The sequence below is a fragment of the Pelobates fuscus genome, chromosome 8 (genome assembly GCF_036172605.1).
Source record: "Pelobates fuscus isolate aPelFus1 chromosome 8, aPelFus1.pri, whole genome shotgun sequence".
NCBI lineage: Eukaryota > Metazoa > Chordata > Amphibia > Anura > Pelobatidae > Pelobates > Pelobates fuscus.
The window spans coordinates 75,905,336-75,927,006 of NC_086324.1; the positions used below are offsets into that span (position 1 = coordinate 75,905,336).

A 21,671-nucleotide genomic window follows, 5' to 3' on the forward strand; every position below is an offset into this window, starting at 1 on the left:
AATGTATTACAATAATTAAAAAATAATAATAATAAAATTGCCCACCCCCCACCAAGGCTCTGCAACACACACACACACACACACTGCACTCATACACACACACACTGCACCCATACACACACAGCACTCATATACACACACACTGCACTCATACAAACACTGCATTCATACACACGCGCTGCATTCATTACATACACACACTGTAAATAAATATTCAATTAATAAAAAAATTTTAGGATCTAATTTTATTTAGAAATTTACCAGGTTCTGCTGCATTTCCCACCCTAGTCTTATACTCGAGTCAATACGTTTTCCCAGTTTTTTGGGGTAAAATTAGGGGCCTCGGCTTATATTCGGGTCGGCTTATACTCGAGTATATACGGTATATAGTCCCATGAATTGAAGAACCATCAAAACAAGATGCATACAAGAACATCCTACTATTAGAAATACTCTACTTATTTGGGGCAACTTAATTAAAAGTTTTTATATTCCCAGAATTGTTGTATTATAGTCAGTACTTTCAGGAGTTTGCTGGTAAAGAGAAATATTTAAAACTGAGTAATATAATTATTTAAAAACAGAAACAATATTACACTTAGATATGTTGCTGATGAAGACAGAAAGTGACGAGGACAAGTGGGTTAACCTATTTAAAATTACACATTTTCAAAAAAGTTTTTAGTTATCATCAGACAGTTTTAAATAAGAAGAATTATGTGAATAGGAAGAACCAATTAAACATGCTTTGTCCCATTGTTATAGATGTTCCAACAGATGTATTTATATTTTCTTTGGTAGCATCTGATAGATGCTGGAGGTGTGAACTAGAAAAGGGATATAGGTTCCATATACCGTAGGTGGAGTTGTCTAAAAATTAAAAAGTTTTGGAGTATGATAGAATCAGTGATAATACAAGTAGATAAAACAATACCGACACGAGCACCAGAGCTAGTTTTATTACTTCACACCTTTATACCAAGCGATACATTAAAAAATACAATAGCTATACAATTATTAAATGCTGCAAAGGAATTTATAACAATCTATAGTAAACAAAAGTCCATTCCAATTTTTTTAAATCGAATCTTGATAAAATAAGAAATATTGAATTTTTAATACATAATAATAAAGCCACTTCAAAGGTAAATACAGAAAGATGGACTCCATGGGAAAAATTCTGCAAAACTATTGATTGCTTGACTAGACTTAAGTCTGAGAACTAACTTGAACATTGCCTTAAGTAACAGTTCATTATTATAAAAAAATACTTAAAATATTAAACTGATGGCTGTGTTGGATTATCGTTTATCTAGACTGTAAGCTTGTTTGAGCAGAGTCCTCTTCAACCTATTGTTCCTGTAAGTTTTTGCATTTGTCTCATTTATTGATAAATCTCCCCCTTGGTTAATAATAATAAAAATAATAATAATGAAAATAGATAATAGGTGGGGTATGAGGAGAGGACTGCAGGGGGGATTGAGGGAGGGATTTAGGATATTGTTTTGTTTTTTTGTTTTTTGTTAGTGATTTTTTTTTTTAAGATAAAAAACAAACCATGATATAGGGTGCACCAATAATGAATTATTTATATCCACAATCTTAAAAATAACATACAAGGAACAGATGTAACCAAAGTTCATAGGCAAAAAAAAAGATGGGATACCGGATATCCAGATGCAGTTTAGGACACAGTTTAAGACTAGCAATCCTTCTTGTATCTAATTTCTGTATAATGCTCTTAGACTGGCTTCACAATATGACAGCGTATGTTAGAGAGCAGAAAAAAACTGGGAAAACAAATAGTGCAATATGCCTCTCAAATATATCACATATGACACTTAAGTCCAATTTAAAACTCATATTTAATGAAGCTTAAACCAGTTCTAGCATACAGTGTTTTTTAATTCATACTTGTAGGATATCCCTCTGGTGATAGTTTAGAACGGGGTAGCAATGAGGCGTACCATATAGGACAGTAAGGAAGAGACAATAGTACTCTCCATATGAGTAGATATAAATAATAAAGGAAAATGTACTTACAATAAAATGACCACTCTATGTATCAAGTATGGGGGATTTAATCCCCACCTAGTATTCTTTGGACGGTGGTCTGCAGGTGTAACAGTTGATGAAACCAAATACCAGTTATAAAGCAAATATCTGCTGTTACATCCAGACTGCACGTTACATCCTGTATATAGCCCAGCTGCTGCTCTTATATCCAGACTGATTGTTACAAGATTGTTTTCACCATTTTATGTACCCTGATAACCAAATTTATTAAGGCCGATAAGAAACCTAATTTTCCAGATGCCCTGCTAAATTACCCAGGGCAGCTGTACTATTTTAGCCTTGGAATAAAGACATACCACTTTATATCTACTTATCTAATAAGGCATAGCATTTCAAACAAGATCAATATCATATTTATTTCAAGGTTATAGAAACTTCTAGTGTATTACATACATATTACTGCAAGTTTTATTCAATTAAACATACATTTTACGTATGCAGTAAACGAGAACTTTTACAAAAGCAACATAAGCACATGGATGTTATTGAGGGTTGGTATCCATAGATTCATTTACTGGATTTTTTTTTAAATCTATTAACAAAAAATATATATGGAGAGCTTAAAATAATCCTGCTTACATGTCCACATTCCTGGCTCTTCCATTCTGTGATGGAATATTGTACTGTGGCAGCAAAATAATGGTATTAATCTGTTGAATGTTCCTTTTCCTGATGTTGAGCTTTAAAGGATCACTATAGGGACAGGAACACAAACATGTATTCCTGACCCTATAGTGTCAACACCACCATCTATAGTGTCCCTTTAAATCTAGCCCACAACTTTGAATAAAAGAGAAAAGTGGAAAAGTGTAGACGATGAGTAGGCAACATTCGGTATCCCAGGTGTTATCTACTTCTATCGCCCAATATGCTTTTATAACCATAAGCTGGCAAAGCATCAAGTGAGATGTAGTTTACAACATCTGGAGTGCTGAAGGTTGCTTACCCCTGGTGTAGACACATGCTAAACCATCTTTTGCATTTTTTAGTTCTCCAACCCATTATTTCTCCAGGTTCCTGATGGTTTGCAGGCTAGGACACAATAGTGTTTGCAATGGAGCTTAAGGAGGGCTGATTCAGATCCTTCTCCTAGAATGTCATGAAACCTGTAGAGGGAGATTTGGGGTCAGCATAATGAAATACAAATGTTATTTCATACAAATAACTTAACACTATAAATACATGCAATGTGACAGTTACATAAAGGTTACATTTAGCATGTCTGACCCTGTCTGTATATACACATACCTCCCAAGTGTCCATATTTATGAGGGTTGCTTCCTATTTCAGGTCAAAATCTCTCTTTTGTATCCTAAAGCAGGGATGGACTGACAGCCTTCTGGGCCCCCGGACAAAATTAGATCCAGGGCCCTTCGAAGACAAAATATTAAAGGAGCACTATAGTGCCAGCAAAACAAACTCGTTTTTCTGGCACTATAGGGTCATTATGTCCCCTCCCACCCTCAGGGCCCCCGTGCCGCTGGGCTGAAGGGGTTAAAACCCCTTCAGCCACTTACCTTTCTCCTGCGCTGGACTCCCTCGGCTCTGGGGAATTCTCCTTCCTCTGCCGACGTCAGATTAGAATGCGCATTCGCTGCAAGAGCCGCGCACGCATTCAAACCGCCCATAGGAAAGCATTACTAAATGCTTTCCTATGGACGTCCAGCTTGGGCATGTGTATGGGGAGGGCAGTGTATGGGGGCAATGTATGTATGTGTATGGTGTGTGTGTGGGGGCAGTGTGTGTGTAAATATGGGTGGGCAGTGTATGCAGTGTGTGTGTAAATATGGATGGGCAGTGTGTGAATATATGGGTGGGCAGTGTATGCAGTGTGTGTGTATATAGGGGTGGGCAGTGTGTGTATATAGGTGGGCAGTGTGTGCAGTCTGTGTGTATCTATCGGTGGGCAGTGTATGCAGTCTGTGTGTATCTATCGGTGGGCAGTGTATGTAGTGTGTGTATATATTTGTGGGCAGTGTATGTATTGTGTGTGTATATCTATGGGTGGGCAGTGTCTGCAGTGTGTGTGTGTGTGTGTGTGTGTGTAAATGTATGGGTTGAGCAGTGTATGTGTATATATATATGGGTGGGCAGTGTTCAGTGTGTGTGTATCAGTGGTGTATCCTGGTTTTGTGCTGCCCTAGGCAGGACAAAACTCAGGCGCCCCCCCTCCCCCCGCGCCACCCCCACCCAACCTTTCCCCCCGCCCCGCATTCTAAATACACACACATTCACTGACAGATACGCATACACTAGCTAACAGAAACACACACACACTAACAGACTCACTCACACTCAGTAACAGACAAACACACTCACTAGCAGACACACACTCACTAACATACACACACACTCACAGGCATACACACACTAACAGACACACACACACTAACAGACACAAACACTAACAGACACACACACTGGCACACACACTAACAGACACAAACACTAGCAGACACACACACTGACACACAAACACTAACAGACACACACACACACTGACACACACACACTAACAGACACACACACACTAACAGACACACACACACTAACAGACACACACACTAACAGACACACACTCACCCACATTAACACATTTTTTAAAATTTATTTTTAACACATTTGTTTTTTTATTTTTTTTTAACACATTTTTTTTTAACACATTTTTTTTATTTATTTAACACCCCCCCCCCCCCCCCAGCCTCCTTACCTTTGGGAATGCTGGGGAGGGGGGGTCTCTTCCTCCCTGGTGGTCCAGTGGCTGCTGGGTGATCGGGCGGCCGGCTGGCGAGGGAGCACTTCCCCTGAGCTGTCTGCTCAGCTCCTTCGCGCGCCTCAGAGTGAGGCTGGGAGCCGGAATATGACGTCATATTCCGGCTCCGCCTCCCAGCCTCACTCTGCGGCTGGCGAGGGAGCTGAGCAGACAGCTCAGGGGAAGTGCTCCCTCGCCAGCCGGCCGGCCGGCCGCCCGCCCGCCCGGCAGTGCCGCCCAGCAGCCCATCAGTCCATCCGGCATGTCTGTTAGCCGCAAGGCTAACAAGACATTTGCCTTGGGCATTTGGGGGGCGGCTTTTTTTGCCGCCCCCTGGAAAATGCCGCCCAAGGCAAATGCCTTGTTTGCCTCGCGGCTAATACGCCCCTGGTGTGTATATATGGGTGGGCAGTGTATGCAGTGTGTGCGTATATATGGGTGGGCAGTGTTCATTGTGTGTGTATATATGGGTGGGCAGTGTATGCAGTGTGTGCGTATATATGGGTGGGCAGTGTATGCAGTGTGTGCGTGTATATATATATATACATATATATATATATATATGTGTGTGTGGGCCGTGTGTGTGTGTGTATATGGGTGGGCAGTGTATATGTATGTATATACATATATATATAGGTGGGCAGTGTATGTATATGGGTGGGCAGTGTGTGTATATGGGTGAGCAGTGTGTGTATGGGGGGGCAGTGTGTGTGTGGGGAGCAGTGTGTGTATGGGGGGCAGCAGTGTGTGTATGGGGGCGGCAGTGTGTGTATGGGGGGCAGCAGTGTGTGTATGGGGGGCAGTGTGTGTATGGGGGTGCAGTGTGTCTATGGGGGGGGCAGTGTGTGTATGGGCCTGCTTACCTGTACAATGTGATGGTTTTTGTTTTTTCCCTCCATCTTCCTCCAGCAGCAGTGGGGCAGACAGGCTCCTTCTCACTCTCCATCCACGCTGTATGTGTGCTCCGTGTGAGTGGGAAGCAGGGGGTGATGTCACTTCCTGCCCCGCCTCCCATCCTCACACGGAGCACTGAGTGCTGCAGGGAGAGAGAGGAGACCTGGCAGTGAGAGGTATGCTGCCAGGTCTCTCACTGAATGGGGGGGGATTTGCAGTGGCTCATTATGGGCCCCCTGCAACCTTCTCACAGCACTTTCTTTAACTTCCTACTGCTGTGGAGATCTTTGATCTCCACAGCAGAAGCATGGCTGTGCTGCCGGGCCCCCTGACTGACTCGGGCCCTCGGTAAGTGACCGATCTGCCCGACCTGTCAGTCCACCCCTGTCCTAAAGCCTTTATTTACTATGAGCTCCACATTGTTGGTGGATTATTAACTGAAGTGAAAATTGTCTGGAACTCAACGTTAAAGTAACTTGCTTACTTTTATTAAAGTAAGCTTTTTGATAGACATTTGTGAATCAAAATATTACAGCTATTACAAACTGCCCTCTAGATTTGCTCTCTATTAGACTTGTGCATTGGCTGTTTGGGCAAATTGCATATCTCCATCATACGAATGAATAACTAAACAAATTACTATCTCAATGGCCAAACATGTTTGTTTAATTAGCTATTCAGATTTCTCCCCGTGGCATAAAAAATAAATAAATGGTTGATTGATGGCTAGGGGACAGCCACTATTAACGCATTAACAATGAATGAGCTGTTCATGAGTGATTCGCTGGCTTTGCGTCTTTTCCTAAGTTGTGTTTCAAAGCTGTTGTATACAGCAAACACAGACTTAAAGGAATCCATGTTTAAAATTGAATGAGGCAAAAATTAGATTTTTTTGTTAAACTAATTTGCATATGCCCACCCAGAATCCTGTGCGGTAGTAACATCACTGCAGATTTGTGATTACTGTCGGAAAAGCAAGCCTTATGGCTTGACTAGTGTGCAGATTTCTGTTTAACATTGTTATAACTATATATAGTATCTTAGAAAAGTGAGTATACCCCTCACATTTTTGTAAATATTTAATTATATCTTTTCATGTGACAACAGTGAAGAAATGACACTCTACTAGAATGTAAAGTAATAAATGTATAGCCTGTATAACACAGTAAACTAGCTGTCCCCTCAAAATAATTCAACACACAGCCATTAATGTCTAAGCCGTTGTTCCGCTTCGGCAGGACCCCTTAGTGGAAATGCCCAAATTGGGCCCAAAGTGTCAATATTTTGTGTGGCCACCAATATTTTTCAGCACTGCCTTAACCCTTATGGGCATGGAGTTCACCAGAGCTTCACAGTTTGCCACTGGAGACCTCTTCCACTCCTCCATGACGACATCACGGAGTTGGTGGATGTAAGAGACCTTGCACTCCCCCACCTTCCATTTGAGAATGCCCCACTGATGCTCAATAGGGTTTAGATCTGGAGACATGCTTGGCCAGCCCATCACCTTTATCTTCAGCTTCTTTAGCAAGGCAGTGGTTGTCTTGGAGGTGTGCTGGGGTCATTATCATGTTGGAATACTGCCCTGTGGCAAAGTCTCCGAAGTGAGGGGATCATGCTCTGCTTCAGTATGTCACACTACATGTTAGCATTCATGGTTCCCTCAATGAACTGTAGCACCCTAGTGCCTGCAGAACTCATGCAGGCCCAGACCATGACACTCCCACCACCATGCTTGACTGTAGGTAAGACACACCTGGTTGCCGCCACACATGCTTGACACCATCTGAACCAAATAAGTTTGTCTTATTTCCAGCAATCCAAGTCCTTAGTCGGCTTGTCTTCAGCAAACTGTTTGCGGGCTTTCTTGTGCATCATCTTTAGAAGAGGCTTCCTTCTGGGACGACAACCACGCAGACCAATTTGATGCAGGGTGCGGCGTATGTTCTGAGCACTGACAGGCTGACCCTCCACCCTTTCAACTTCTGCAGAAATGTTGGCAGCACTCATATGTTTATCTCCCAAAGACAGCCTCTGGATATGACGCTGAGCATGTGCACTCAACTTCTTTGGTCGACCATGGCGAGGCCTGTTCTGAGTGGAACCTGTCCTGTAAAACCACTGTACGGTCTTGCCCACCATGCTGCAGCTCCATTTCAAGGTCTTGACAACCTTCTTATAGCCTAGGCCATCTTTATGTAGAGCAACAATTCTTTTTTTTCAGATCTTCAGAGAGCTCTTTGCCATGAGGTGCCATGTTGAACTTCCAGTGACCAGGATGAGAAAGTGTGAGAGCGATAACACCAAATTTAACAAACCTGCTCCCCATTCACACCTGAGACATGGTAACCCTAACGAGTCACATGACACCGGGGAGGGAAAATGGCTAATTGGGCCTAATTTGGACATTTCCATTTAGGGGTGTACTCACGTTTGCTGCCAACGGTTTAGACATTAATGGCTGTATGTTGAGGTATTTTGAGGGGACAGCAAATTTACACTGTTATGCAGGCTGTACACTTACTACTTTACATTCTAGCAGAGTGTAATTTCTTCAGTGTTGTCACATGAAAAGAAAAGATATTTACAAAAATGTGAGGGGTGTACTCACTTTTGCGAGATACTGTACATACATATATATATATATATGCATGTTTGTATATAGATAGATAAGATGCCAATATCCGGTTGAACTTTTTTCATAATTTTAATTTGGTGCAACCTGTGGTTTTATTTGTTATTATTTGTGTTTATGCTTGTATTCTTGGAGTATAAGGGAATTACTCTGTTTTGCAGCATCTGCTGCCTTATTTATCACCATTAATTATCTAGTGCTTATACAACCTGTATTTATACATTGTTTTGTTTCTCTTGTGGAGCACATGCCTCGATGCAGTAGAATTGTTTTGGCAGCACATGGGGACCTACACAATATTAGGCAGGTGGTTTTAATCTTGTGGCTGACCAATGTGTATGTGTATGTGTGTGTATGTATATATATATATATATATATATATATATATATATATATATATATATATATATATATATATATATATATATATACACACACATCCCAAAGTTCCTTGCACTGCAGGCTTTATGTTCAAATGTTTTACATGCTGGGTGCTGGATCGATCGGGTGGCTGGAATGTGTCTGCTGACTGTGAGGTACAGGGTCAATAGACAATTTTAGACAATTTTAGACAATTTAAAACAAAAAAATTCCAATTCTTGTATTGGTGTCAAACTGACGACATCCCACTATACTTTGTGGACATATAGTAATAAGGTACAGATCGATGTTTCAGTCCCTCCTTGGTAGTGATGTCCCGAACGGATCGCTGGCGAATAGTTCCAGGCGAACATAGCTTGTTCGCGTTCGCCACGGATGGCGAACATAAGCGATGTTCGGTCCGCCCCCTATTCGTCATCATTGAGTAATCTTTGACCCTGTACCTCACAGTCAGCAGACAAATTCCAGCCAATCAGCAGCAGACCCTCCCTCCCAGACCCTCCCACCTCCTAGACAGCATACAATTTAGATTAATTCTGAAGCTGAAGAATTCTGAATTCTTTTTTTTTGTGTTTATTATACATTATCCTCCATAGCCAGTAACCTGTGTTTATTATACATTATCCCCCATAGCCAGTAACCTGTGTTTATTATACATTATCTCCCCCATAGCCAGTAACCTGTGTTTATTATACATTATCCCCCCACAACCAGTAACCTGTGTTTATTATACATTATCCCCCCACAACCAGTAACCTGTTTATTATACATTATCCCCCCATTGCCAGTAACCTGTGTTTAATATACATTATCTTCCCCATAGCCAGTAACCTGTGTTTATTATACATTATCCCCCATAGCCAGTAACCTGTGTTTATTATACATTATCCCCCATAGCCAGTAACCTGTGTTTATTATACATTATCCCCCCATAGCCAGTAACCTGTGTTTATTATACATTATCCCCCCATAGCCAGTAACCTGTGTTTATTATACATTATCCCTCCCATAGCCAGTAACCTGTGTTTATTATACATTATCCCCCATAGCCAGTAACCTGTGTTTATTATACATTATCCCCCCATAGCCAGTAACCTGTGTTTATTATACATTATCCTCCCATAGCCAGTAACCTGTGCTGATTATACATTATCCTCCCATAGCCAGTAACCTGTGTTTATTATACATTATCCCCCCCATAGCCAGTAACCTGTGCTTATTATACATTATCTCCCCCATAGCCAGTAACCTGTGTTTATTATACATTATCCCCCCATAGCCAGTAACCTGTGTTTATTATACATTATCCCCCCATAGCCAGTAACCTGTGTTTATTATACATTATCCCCCATAGCCAGTAACCTGTGTTTATTATACATTATCCCCCATAGCCAGTAACCTGTGTTTATTATACATTATCCCCCCATTGCCAGTAACCTGTGTTTATTATACATTATCCCCCATAGCCAGTAACCTGTGTTTATTATACATTATCCCCCATAGCCAGTAACCTGTGTTTATTATACATTATCCCCCCATAGCCAGTAACCTGTGTTTATTATACATTATCCCCCATAGCCAGTAACCTGTGTTTATTATACATTATCCCTCCCATAGCCAGTAACCTGTGTTTATTATACATTATCCCCCCATTGCCAGTAACCTGTGTTTATTATACATTATCCTCCCCATAGCCAGTAACCTGTGTTTATTATACATTATCCCCCATAGCCAGTAACCTGTGTTTATTATACATTATCCCCCATAGCCAGTAACCTGTGTTTATTATACATTATCCCCCCATAGCCAGTAACCTGTGTTTATTATACATTATCCCCCATAGCCAGTAACCTGTGTTTATTATACATTATCCCTCCCATAGCCAGTAACCTGTGTTTATTATACATTATCCCTCCCATAGCCAGTAACCTGTGTTTATTATACATTATCCCCTCATAGCCAGTAACCTGTGTTTATTATACATTATCCCTCCCATAGCCAGTAACCTGTTTTTATTATACATTATCCTCCCATAGCCAGTAACCTGTGCTTATTATACATTATCCCCCATAGCCAGTAACCTGTGATTATACATTATCATCCCATAGCCAGTAACCTGTGTTTATTATAGATTATCCTCCCATAGCCAGTAACCTGTGTTTATTATAGATTATCCTCCCATAGCCAGTAACCTGTGCTTATTATACATTAGCCTCCCATAGCCAGTAACCTGTGTTTATTATACATTATCCTCACATAGCCAGTAACCTGTGTTTATTATACATTATCCCCCCATAGCCAGTAACATGTGCTTATTATACATTATACCCCCACAACCAGTAACCTGTGTTTATTATACATTATCCCTCCCATAGCCAGTAACCTGTGTTTATTATACATTATCCCCCCATAGCCAGTAACCTGTGTTTATTATACATTATCCTCCCATAGCCAGTAACCTGTGCTTATTATACATTATCCCCCATAGCCAGTAACCTGTGCTTATTATACATTATCATCCCATAGCCAGTAACCTGTGTTTATTATACATTATCCTCCCATAGCCAGTAACCTGTGTTTATTATACATTATCCCCCCATAGCCAGTAACATGTGCTTATTATACATGATCCCCCCACAACCAGTAACCTGTGTTTATTATACATTATCCCTCCCATAGCCAGTAACCTGTGTTTATTATACATTATCCCCCCATAGCCAGTAACCTGTGTTTATTATACATTATCCTCCCATAGCCAGTAACCTTTGTTTATTATACATTATCCCTCCCATAGCCAGTAACCTGTGTTTATTATACATTATCCCCCATAGCCAGTAACCTGTGCTTATTATACATTATCCTCCCATAGCCAGTAACCTGTGTTTATTATACATTATCCCCCCATTGCCAGTAACCTGTGTTTATTATACATTATCCTCCCCATAGCCAGTAACCTGTGTTTATTATACATTATCCCCCATAGCCAGTAACCTGTGTTTATTATACATCATCCCTCCCATAGCCAGTAACCTGTGTTTATTATACATTATCCCCCCATAGCCAGTAACCTGTGTTTATTATACATTATCCCCCATAGCCAGTAACCTGTGTTTATTATACATTATCCCTCCCATAGCCAGTAACCTGTGTTTATTATACATTATCGTCTCCCATAGCCAGTAACCTGTGTTTATTATACATTATCCCTCCCATAGCCAGTAACCTGTGTTTATTATACATTATCCCCCATAGCCAGTAACCTGTGCTTATTATACATTATCCTCCCATAGCCAGTAACCTGTGTTTATTATACATTATCCCCCCATTGCCAGTAACCTGTGTTTATTATACATTATCCTCCCCATAGCCAGTAACCTGTGTTTATTATACATTATCCCCCATAGCCAGTAACCTGTGTTTATTATACATCATCCCTCCCATAGCCAGTAACCTGTGTTTATTATACATTATCCCCCATAGCCAGTAACCTGTGTTTATTATACATCATCCCTCCCATAGCCAGTAACCTGTGTTTATTATACATTATCCCCCCATAGCCAGTAACCTGTGTTTATTATACATTATCCCCCATAGCCAGTAACCTGTGTTTATTATACATTATCCCTCCCATAGCCAGTAACCTGTGTTTATTATACATTATCGTCTCCCATAGCCAGTAACCTGTGTTTATTATACATTATCCCTCCCATAGCCAGTAACCTGTGTTTATTATACATTATCCCCCATAGCCAGTAACCTGTGCTTATTATACATTATCCTCCCATAGCCAGTAACCTGTGTTTATTATACATTATCCCCCCATTGCCAGTAACCTGTGTTTATTATACATTATCCTCCCCATAGCCAGTAACCTGTGTTTATTATACATTATCCCCCATAGCCAGTAACCTGTGTTTATTATACATTATCCCCCCCCATAGCCAGTAACATGTGTTTATTATACATTATCCCTCCCATAGCCAGTAACCTGTGCTTATTATACATTATCCCCCATCAGGGCCGCCACCAAAAATTTTGGGGCCCCTAACTCAGCTCAGGGTCTGGGCCCCCTGGGGCCCGCCTCCAAATACCGCTCACTGGGTCCACACACAGACACAAACGCACACACTGATACATACTAACAGACACACATACTGAAACAGACATACACGCATACAGGCATACATACTGACACACACATACTGAGACATACACACAGGCATACATAGTGACAGACAGACACACATACATACAGACACCGACATACATACATACATACATACACACACACACACACACACACACATTCATACATACAGACACTGACATCCATACACACATACATTCATAATGGCATACAGACTGACATACATGCATATATACAGACATACTGACAGACATACACACATACACACAGACCTACGTTCATAATAATATGCAGACATACATTCATACTGACATACAGACATACATACATATATACATATATAATGACATACAGACATACATATATACATATATAATGACATACAGACATACATATACACATATATAATGACATACAGACATACATATACACATATATAATGACATACAGACATACATATACACATACATAGACATACATACAGGCATACATGCATACAGACATACACAAACATACATAGACAGACATACACAAACATACATAGACAGACATACACAAACATACATAGACAGACATACACAAACATACATAGACAGACATACATACGTAGACATACATGCATGCAGTCAGACAGACATAGACATACACACAGACATACACACAGACATACACACAGACATACACACAGACATACACACAGACATACACACAGACATACACACAGACATACACACAGACATACACACAGACATACACACAGACATACACACAGACATGCATCCAGACATGCATCCAGACATATACATACATACAGACAGACATACATACATAGACATACACACATACATACATACATACACACAGACATACATACATACACACAGACATACGGACAGACATACATACACAGACAGACATACATACACGTACATGCATCCAGACACACAGACATACATGCATACAGACAGACATACACGCATACAGACAGACAGACAGAGACATACAGACAGACATGCATGCAGACATACATGCATAGACATACATGCATACAGACATGCAGACAGACATACATACACATACATGCATCCAGACACACAGACATACACGCATACAGACATAGACATACAGACAGACATGCATGCATCCAGACAGACATGCATACATAGACATACATGCATACAGACATCCACATACAGACAGACATACATTCAGACAGACATGCATACAGACACACATACACATACATGCATACAGACACACAGGCATGCCTACAGACATACACATACATACACAAACATGCATACAGACACACAGACAGACATACACATACATGCATACAGACATACAGACAGACAGACACACATACACATACATGCATACAGACACACAGACATACATACAGACACACACACACATACACATACATGCATACAGACACACAGACATACATACAGACACACACACATACATACACATACATGCAGACAGACAGACACAGACATACATACATACATACATGCACACACACAGCTCATTTTCCAGCCACCCTCCTGTCTCTTACCTTTTCTTTGCAGGAGGGTGGCTGGGGATGATGGGAGTCGGCGCTGCTCCCTCTTCATTGCTGGGCTCTCCCTCTTTACGGCTGGGCGGGCGGGCGGGCGGGCGGGCGCGCTCCTCTCGCGCGGAGTGAGCTGGGAGGAAGTGAGCACTTCCTCCCAGCAGCACTTGCGGCTGCTTTTTTTTTTTTTTTTTAAAGGGGCCCGGTCGCGCTATACAACGGCCATAGCGCTGACCGGGCCCCTGAAGAAGGGGGCTCATCGCGTGGCCCTAAGTGTGTGGGCCACCCGATGGGCCCCACACGTGGGGCCCGGGCGGCCGGGCCCCCCAGGGCCGCCGGGCCCATGACAACTGTTATGGTTGTCATGCCCTGATGGCGGCCCTGTCCCCCATAGCCAGTAACCTGTGTTTATTATACATTATCCCCCCCATAGCCAGTAACCTGTGTTTATTATAGATTATCCTCCCATAGCCAGTAACCTGTGCTTATTATACATTAGCCTCCCATAGCCAGTAACCTGTGTTTATTATACATTATCCTCACATAGCCAGTAACCTGTGTTTATTATACATTATCCCCCATAGCCAGTAACCGGTGTTTATTATACATTATCCCCCCATAGCCAGTAACCTGTGTTTATTATACATTATCCCCCCATAGCCAGTAACCTGTGTTTATTATACATTATCCCCCCATAGCCAGTAACCTGTGTTTATTATACATTATCCCTCCCATAGCCAGTAACCTGTGTTTATTATACATTATCCCTCCCATAGCCAGTAACCTGTGTTTATTATACATTATCCCCCCATAGCCAGTAACCTGTGTTTATTATACATTATCCCCCCATAGCCAGTAACCTGTGTTTATTATACATTATCCCCCCATAGCCAGTAACCTGTGTTTATTATACATTATCCCTCCCATAGCCAGTAACCTGTGTTTATTATACATTATCCCTCCTATAGCCAGTAACCTGTGTTTATTATACATTATCCCTCCCATAGCCAGTAACCTGTGTTTATTATACATTATCCCCCCATAGCCAGTAACCTGTGTTTATTATACATTATCCCCCCATAGCCAGTAACCTGTGTTTATTATACATTATCCCCCATAGCCAGTAACCTGTGTTTATTATACATTATCCTCCCATAGCCAGTAACCTGTGTTTATTATACATTATCCCTCCCATAGCCAGTAACCTGTGTTTATTATACATTATCCCCCATAGTCATTTATCGTTGGACCTAGGCAGCATGATGTCTTAGGCCGGCCCAGAGAGTGAGTGAGTGAGTGAGTGAGTGAATAATATAATATATATGTTCAGAAACATATTAGTAATATATGTAAATTGGGTTCATGCAAAGAGGGTGAAAATGTATTAAAGAAAAACACACTTATTGCATCAAATTTACAAAGCCAAACTTTTAAAAGCTTTCCTCATTTCTTTCTCTGGATGAGGAATATATCGGTCGTAGACTGAGGATTTCCATCTGCCCAATCTTTTAATAATATGCACTGGAGTGTCAATGTTGAAGGAGACCGAAGCTGCCCCTATTCTAAATGAAAGACCCGAGACATGGATACAACCCTATCTTAGGAGTAGTGTTCTGATGTAGAAGATGAATTTAGCTGTAGTCAGAGGGATTCAGTGAGAGTAGTGGTGAAATGTGTGTGGCATGACTGAGTGTGGGTAAGGAAGAGTCAAGTATTTTAACTGGGCACTAGTTCTAGCTGGGATAAAGTGGTATAGAGGATAGATGAGTAGTTTGGTTCGTTTTAGAGGTTTAGAGAAAGGTTAGAGAAAGTATATAGTGATCATGATTTTTAGCGATATCCAATATTTTTAAGGTGGTCTCAAACAAACATAAAATGCTATATAAAATTTGTGGGAATATCGAATAGTCGTGTACAGTAAATCAGAGAGGGCTCAGAATATCGAACCATCGATCGGTAACCTGGATGAAGTAGGGGGTCTATCTGTTTTATTCAATATGCGGTAATATGCTTTTAATGGGATAGGACGTTAGGAAAGGTGTGTGATTGGGATAAGTGGTTGTGGCTGTATTTACCTTATCCTGGGACCGACCTGGCTCCTAAGCTTAAGCCACACGTGGCTGGATCACTCCTGCCTCCACACGAGCTGCATGCGGCTGGATCTCCTCTTCTGACTTAGCCGCGTGCACTGACCGCAGTGATCGGTCACATGGTCCGCCTGGCACTAGGAGCACGGCTCGAGTCACGAGCTCACTCTTAACCCCTTAAGGACCAAACGTTTGGAATAAAAGGGAATCATGACATGTCACACACGTCATGTGTCCTTAAGGGGTTAAAGGGGCAGTGGGAGCCAAAAGTTGATTCAGGCTCCCATTGGCCCACGTCATTCCAGCACCCCCACACACGAACGTGGGCCAATCAAATGTTAAAGGAAATTTAAACTTCCCTAGCCCTATCCACTTTGTCCTATCGTGGTTTCTGTGTCAGTACCCTTTAGTGTGTTCCTTAAACTATTTTGTTTATTTTGGTATTGACCATAGCTTTGTTCTTGACTCTGAATTTATCTTTAACCCTTTCCTGTCTTGTTTGCCCATGTGACTGATTACCATCTACCTGACTCTGGCATGTTCTCGTTTTCGTAGTCTCTCTGTTACCATGACCTTGTCTCATTTCTGATTACGCTTTATCTCTGTCTGACATTTAGTCTGGCCATTCTAAGTCCAGGTAATAAGTTATATCCTAGTCTTGTCCCTTGCTATCCTAAACTCTGCGTATTGGGGTATTACATCATGACATTATGATAGGACCATGGGCCCTGCAGGTTTAGGACAGCAAATGGCCTCCTCCAATTTGCCCAGGCCCTGAGACACTGGTGTGAGTACCATCTCAACCCGTACCTCCCATTCCAGAGGCATCTATCCTGACTAGAGATATCCCGAATAGTTCGCTGGCGAATAGTTCCTGGCGAACATAGCTTGTTCGCGTTCGCCACGGATGGCGAACATATGCGATGTTCGGTCCGCCCCCATTCATCATCATTGAGTAAACTTTGACCCTGGCCTGTACCTCACAGTCAGCAGACACATTCCAGCCAATCAGCAGCAGACCCTCCTTCCCAGACCCTACCACCTCCTGGACAGCATCCATTTTAGATTCATTCGGAAGCTGCATTCTTTTTTTTTTTTGAGCATGAAGTGTGTTATATTTGAGCATGCTAGGCTGAACGTGCGTATATCATGGCTAGTTGCACTGAGGGATGAGTATATAGCAGTACATTGTTGTGAAAGATGGCTGTCATGTTTAGGGTGTAGCTTGCACGTTATCAACTGTGTATTTAGATCAGCAGCTCCACCACTAGTTATAAATCAAGTGTGAGTCGCCCCATGAGATGAGACTAGTGAATAACATAACACATGAACGGTTAAGGTAAAGGCATGTAAGGAACTACGACAATAAACTCTTTAGGAGGTGAAATAATGACATGTTTAAACGCTTGCTACTTTACTATTAGTTAATGTGCAGAGAGCAGTTCATGTGATCAAAGGCATGGTGTGGAGGATCGGCTATAGTGGGACATGCTTGGCAGGCTGCTGTTTACTGCTTGTGCTCATCCGATCCCTTCTGGGCGCCAGGTGCAGACCCTGCGAGTCCCCGATACCTGGAACAACAAAGGCAAGTCTCTGGCTGAGTGCCGGGTTCGCGGCTTGAGGTGGTGGAAGCTTGTTTTGTCGGGTGGTCGGATCTATCCCGGTGGTGCTTCACGTCCGGTGCGGGATTGTGGTAGCTTAAGGTGGAGGCGAATGCTTGACGTGGGGCAGGCTCTGCATTTCTGTTTGTGCCTCCAGTCCGGTCTTTGACGCCTTTTGCGTTGGTGGATTTTAATGGGGACTGCTTCGCTTAGCTGTGGTGGAGCTTGTTGGGGCTGTGGTGGAGCTTGTTGGGGCCTCCTGCTTGTTATTTGCTTCCAGCTTATTTTGCTGTCCAGCTTAGACTCAATATCCTACCATGCTTTGCTGGTACCGGGAGGACACGCGGCTGCCGCCATATTGGGAGAGTCGCAGATGAGTATGTCAGCCTGGGCGGCTGTGCTCTGTGCGTCCATTAGCTCCAGACAGCCTCTCAGGGGTGGACCGGGATAACCCCCACCAGTCCGAGGGGGGGGGCTAACGCAGCTCCTGCCGGGAAGTAGCTGCTCCTGGGCATTCCAGGATCGGGAGATCGGCCGCCTCTCCCGCCCGGTGAGCACCAGGCTACACTTGCCACGCGGAGGTAAGTAAGACTCTGTCGAGTTGCTGACCGCTATTAAGCATGTCGGGTCGGTCAGGTAGGAGCATCATTGCTGGGTCATCCCCTTCTGGGGTGAAATTCGCTTGTTGATAGCTGCTTAAAGTGAGATATTGAGGGAGCTCACACAAAGTGCGTCTTTCCTCCATGACAGCTAGGCCCCGCCCCCCGGAAGCTGCATTCTTAGTGAGAGGAGGATCAGTGTAGCTGCTGCTGCTTTAATAGGGAAATCGATAGCTAGACTAGTGTATTCAGTGGCCACTACAGTGCTGAAGGACTCATCTGATCTCTGCTGTAAGGACAGCACCCCCAAAAAGCCCTTTTTAGGGCTAGAACATCAGTCTGCTTTTTTTTTTTTTTGTGTAATCTAATTGCAGTTGCCTGCCTGCCAGCGTGTGTGTCAGGCTCACAGCGTATACTGTGCCCACTTGCCCAGTGCCACCACTCATATCTGGTGTCCCAATAGCTTGCATTTAAAAAAAACAAAAAACTTTTTTGACTGTAATATAATAGCACTCAGTTTCCTTCACACGTGTGCGTTTCAGGGCCTGCCAGGGCACAGTGTCATACCAGTGCAACTCATATCTGGTGTAACAGTAGTGTACATTTAAAAAAAAAATACAGGGGGCTTGTTGTCACCTTTTGGGGACCCTTGGTGTTGTACGTGGCTGGGTGGAGGAAGAGACCTTTAATGACATCAGTGAGGACAAGGAACGGGACATGGCTAGCGTGGTATCCAACCTTGTGCAAATGGGGAGTTTGCGGTTGTGCAAATGTACTGTTTGCGGTTGTTTGCGGTGCGTTAAACGGGGAGTTTGGTCTGTCACTGTGAAGCGGGCGTAACCCTTACACTACCTGATCGATACAACATCATACCTGATGTTTTAAAGCACGTTATTCCAAACAATTTAGGAATGTTAGGTGATTTATGCCCTTTATGGATTAAAACCAGACTCTGCATTAACTATGTAATTTTCCATGGGAGTTTTGCCATGGATCCCCCTCCGGCATGCCACAGTCCAGGTGTTAGTCCCTTTAAAACAACTTTTCCATCACTATTGTGGCCAGAAAGAGTCCATGTGGGTTTTAAAATTCACCTGCCTACTGAAGTCTATGGCTGTTTGCCCGGTTGGCCCGTTCGCGAACATTTGCGGAAGTTCGCGTTCGCCATTTGCGAACGGAAAATTTTATGTTTGCGACATCACTACTCCTTGGGACTTTCCTCAGGACCACCACTGCTGTACACATCTAAAACAGGCATATTTATATGCTAAATAAATTAATTAACAAGAATAATGTGGACTCCACTTACCCCTCCGTGCAATTCAGCTTTTAATGTGTCAATGTTAAGTTATGTATATATTGGAGAGATTGGATATGATGCTTACAATAATCAAGGATGTCAAAGCAGGCTTGGTCAATATTAGACAGAAGATTGCGGACCTAGAGAAGGAACATATGCTACTATTGAGTTCAAATGAGGAAATACAGTCACAACAAAAACTGAAGGAAGAATTAATGAGGTATAAGAACAAGTTAATTCAGTTCAAAAAACAGAAGGTCGAGAGGGTAAAATTGGATTATCAGGAACACCGTGTGTATTGGTGGCTTTTGGGAGATAGACCTCATAGAGGATCAAAAAGACCACCGATTAGGAAGATCCAAAAAAACAAGTGTACCGACCATAGATGTAACGTCAGGTGAATCAGCCTCAGAGAACAATCTAATAGAGAACAACCTTTTTTAGGACCAAAGAACAGTTGAACAATTATAAGAAGTCGACAAAGACACGCAGAAGAAGAATACGCACTGGACGTAAGGGCAAAAGCCAATGGCCCCAGAGGCAAACCTCCAATGAGGAAATAGCCCCGTTTTTTTAATCTGTCCCAGAGTGAATTAACTAGGGATCAAATTGAGGTCCTGAAAAAATGACTATCGTTCGTTCCTACAACAAAGCCATACAGGTTTAATTGGAATGTGGAGTTGTTCCGCTTCGGCAGGACCCTCAGATTAAAGGATTATTACAATAATAAAAACAAGGACACATACATGGGTCCTATGACACCATTTAATCCCAGGTCAACATGTGATCCAATAAACAGTAAACCAACTATTAAAAATTTCGTAACAAGGGTGGGACAAGAAACTAAGGAGGTGCTACAAAAACAAAGGTCATTACCATAATGTGACCAAAAAACAAAGAGGAATAACCAAAGATCAAGCAGAAGATCACTCAATTGCAATACGCCATGCAGATAAGTGTGGGGGAATAGTCATTATGGACTATAAGGACTATGTTGAAGTCTTAAGAATACAATTATCAGACACCAATACATACATGTGGATACAACAAGACCCTACATGGGAAATACAAAACAAGATTGAAGACGTCCTCATTACAGGAATGACGGCAGGCTAAATTGACTTAAAGCTATAGCAGTACTTGAATAAACAGCACCCACGGAAACCAGTCATATACAGTATTCCTAAAGTACCCAAAGATCCCATACATCCACCAGGCTGGACAAAAGTGTCAGCCTTAAATGAAATTTTGGAGCCAATTGCAAAGTGGCTAGACACCTTTTTAAAAACATATTAAAAACCTTACAACAGGTATAAAGTACACTTCTACCTTGTTGGAAAGGATTTAACAACCTAACTTTAAGATAAACCGATTCTAATGCCAACCGGGCAAACAGCCATAGACTTCAGTAGGCAGGTGAATTTTAAAACCCACATGGACTCTTTCTGGCCACAATAGTGATGGAACAGTGATACCTCATGAGTCGGGCATTGAGGCAATAAAAGAGATTTCATTACACTCTGCACTTTATGAGGGACCCCTCATCGAATATACATTGGAACTACAAGCACATACATTACGTATCAACTATTTCTGTTTTGAACAGGACTGGTACATACAAAAAGCGGGCACATCAATGGG

At 42.2% G+C, this 21,671-nt stretch overlaps 1 protein-coding gene across 1 annotated transcript in view; it reads right to left on the reverse strand.

The window, feature by feature from the left end:
- Window positions 1-3,028: 3,028 nt before the first annotated feature.
- Window positions 3,029-21,671, reverse strand: part of LOC134571263 (uncharacterized) — a 158,865-nt gene continuing 140,222 nt past the window's right edge. Inside the window, exon 8 of the mRNA XM_063429434.1 lies at window positions 3,029-3,182. Coding sequence (XP_063285504.1) covers window positions 3,062-3,182 — 121 coding nt within the window. The 3' untranslated portion in view covers window positions 3,029-3,061. The remainder of the gene's footprint in view (window positions 3,183-21,671) is intronic.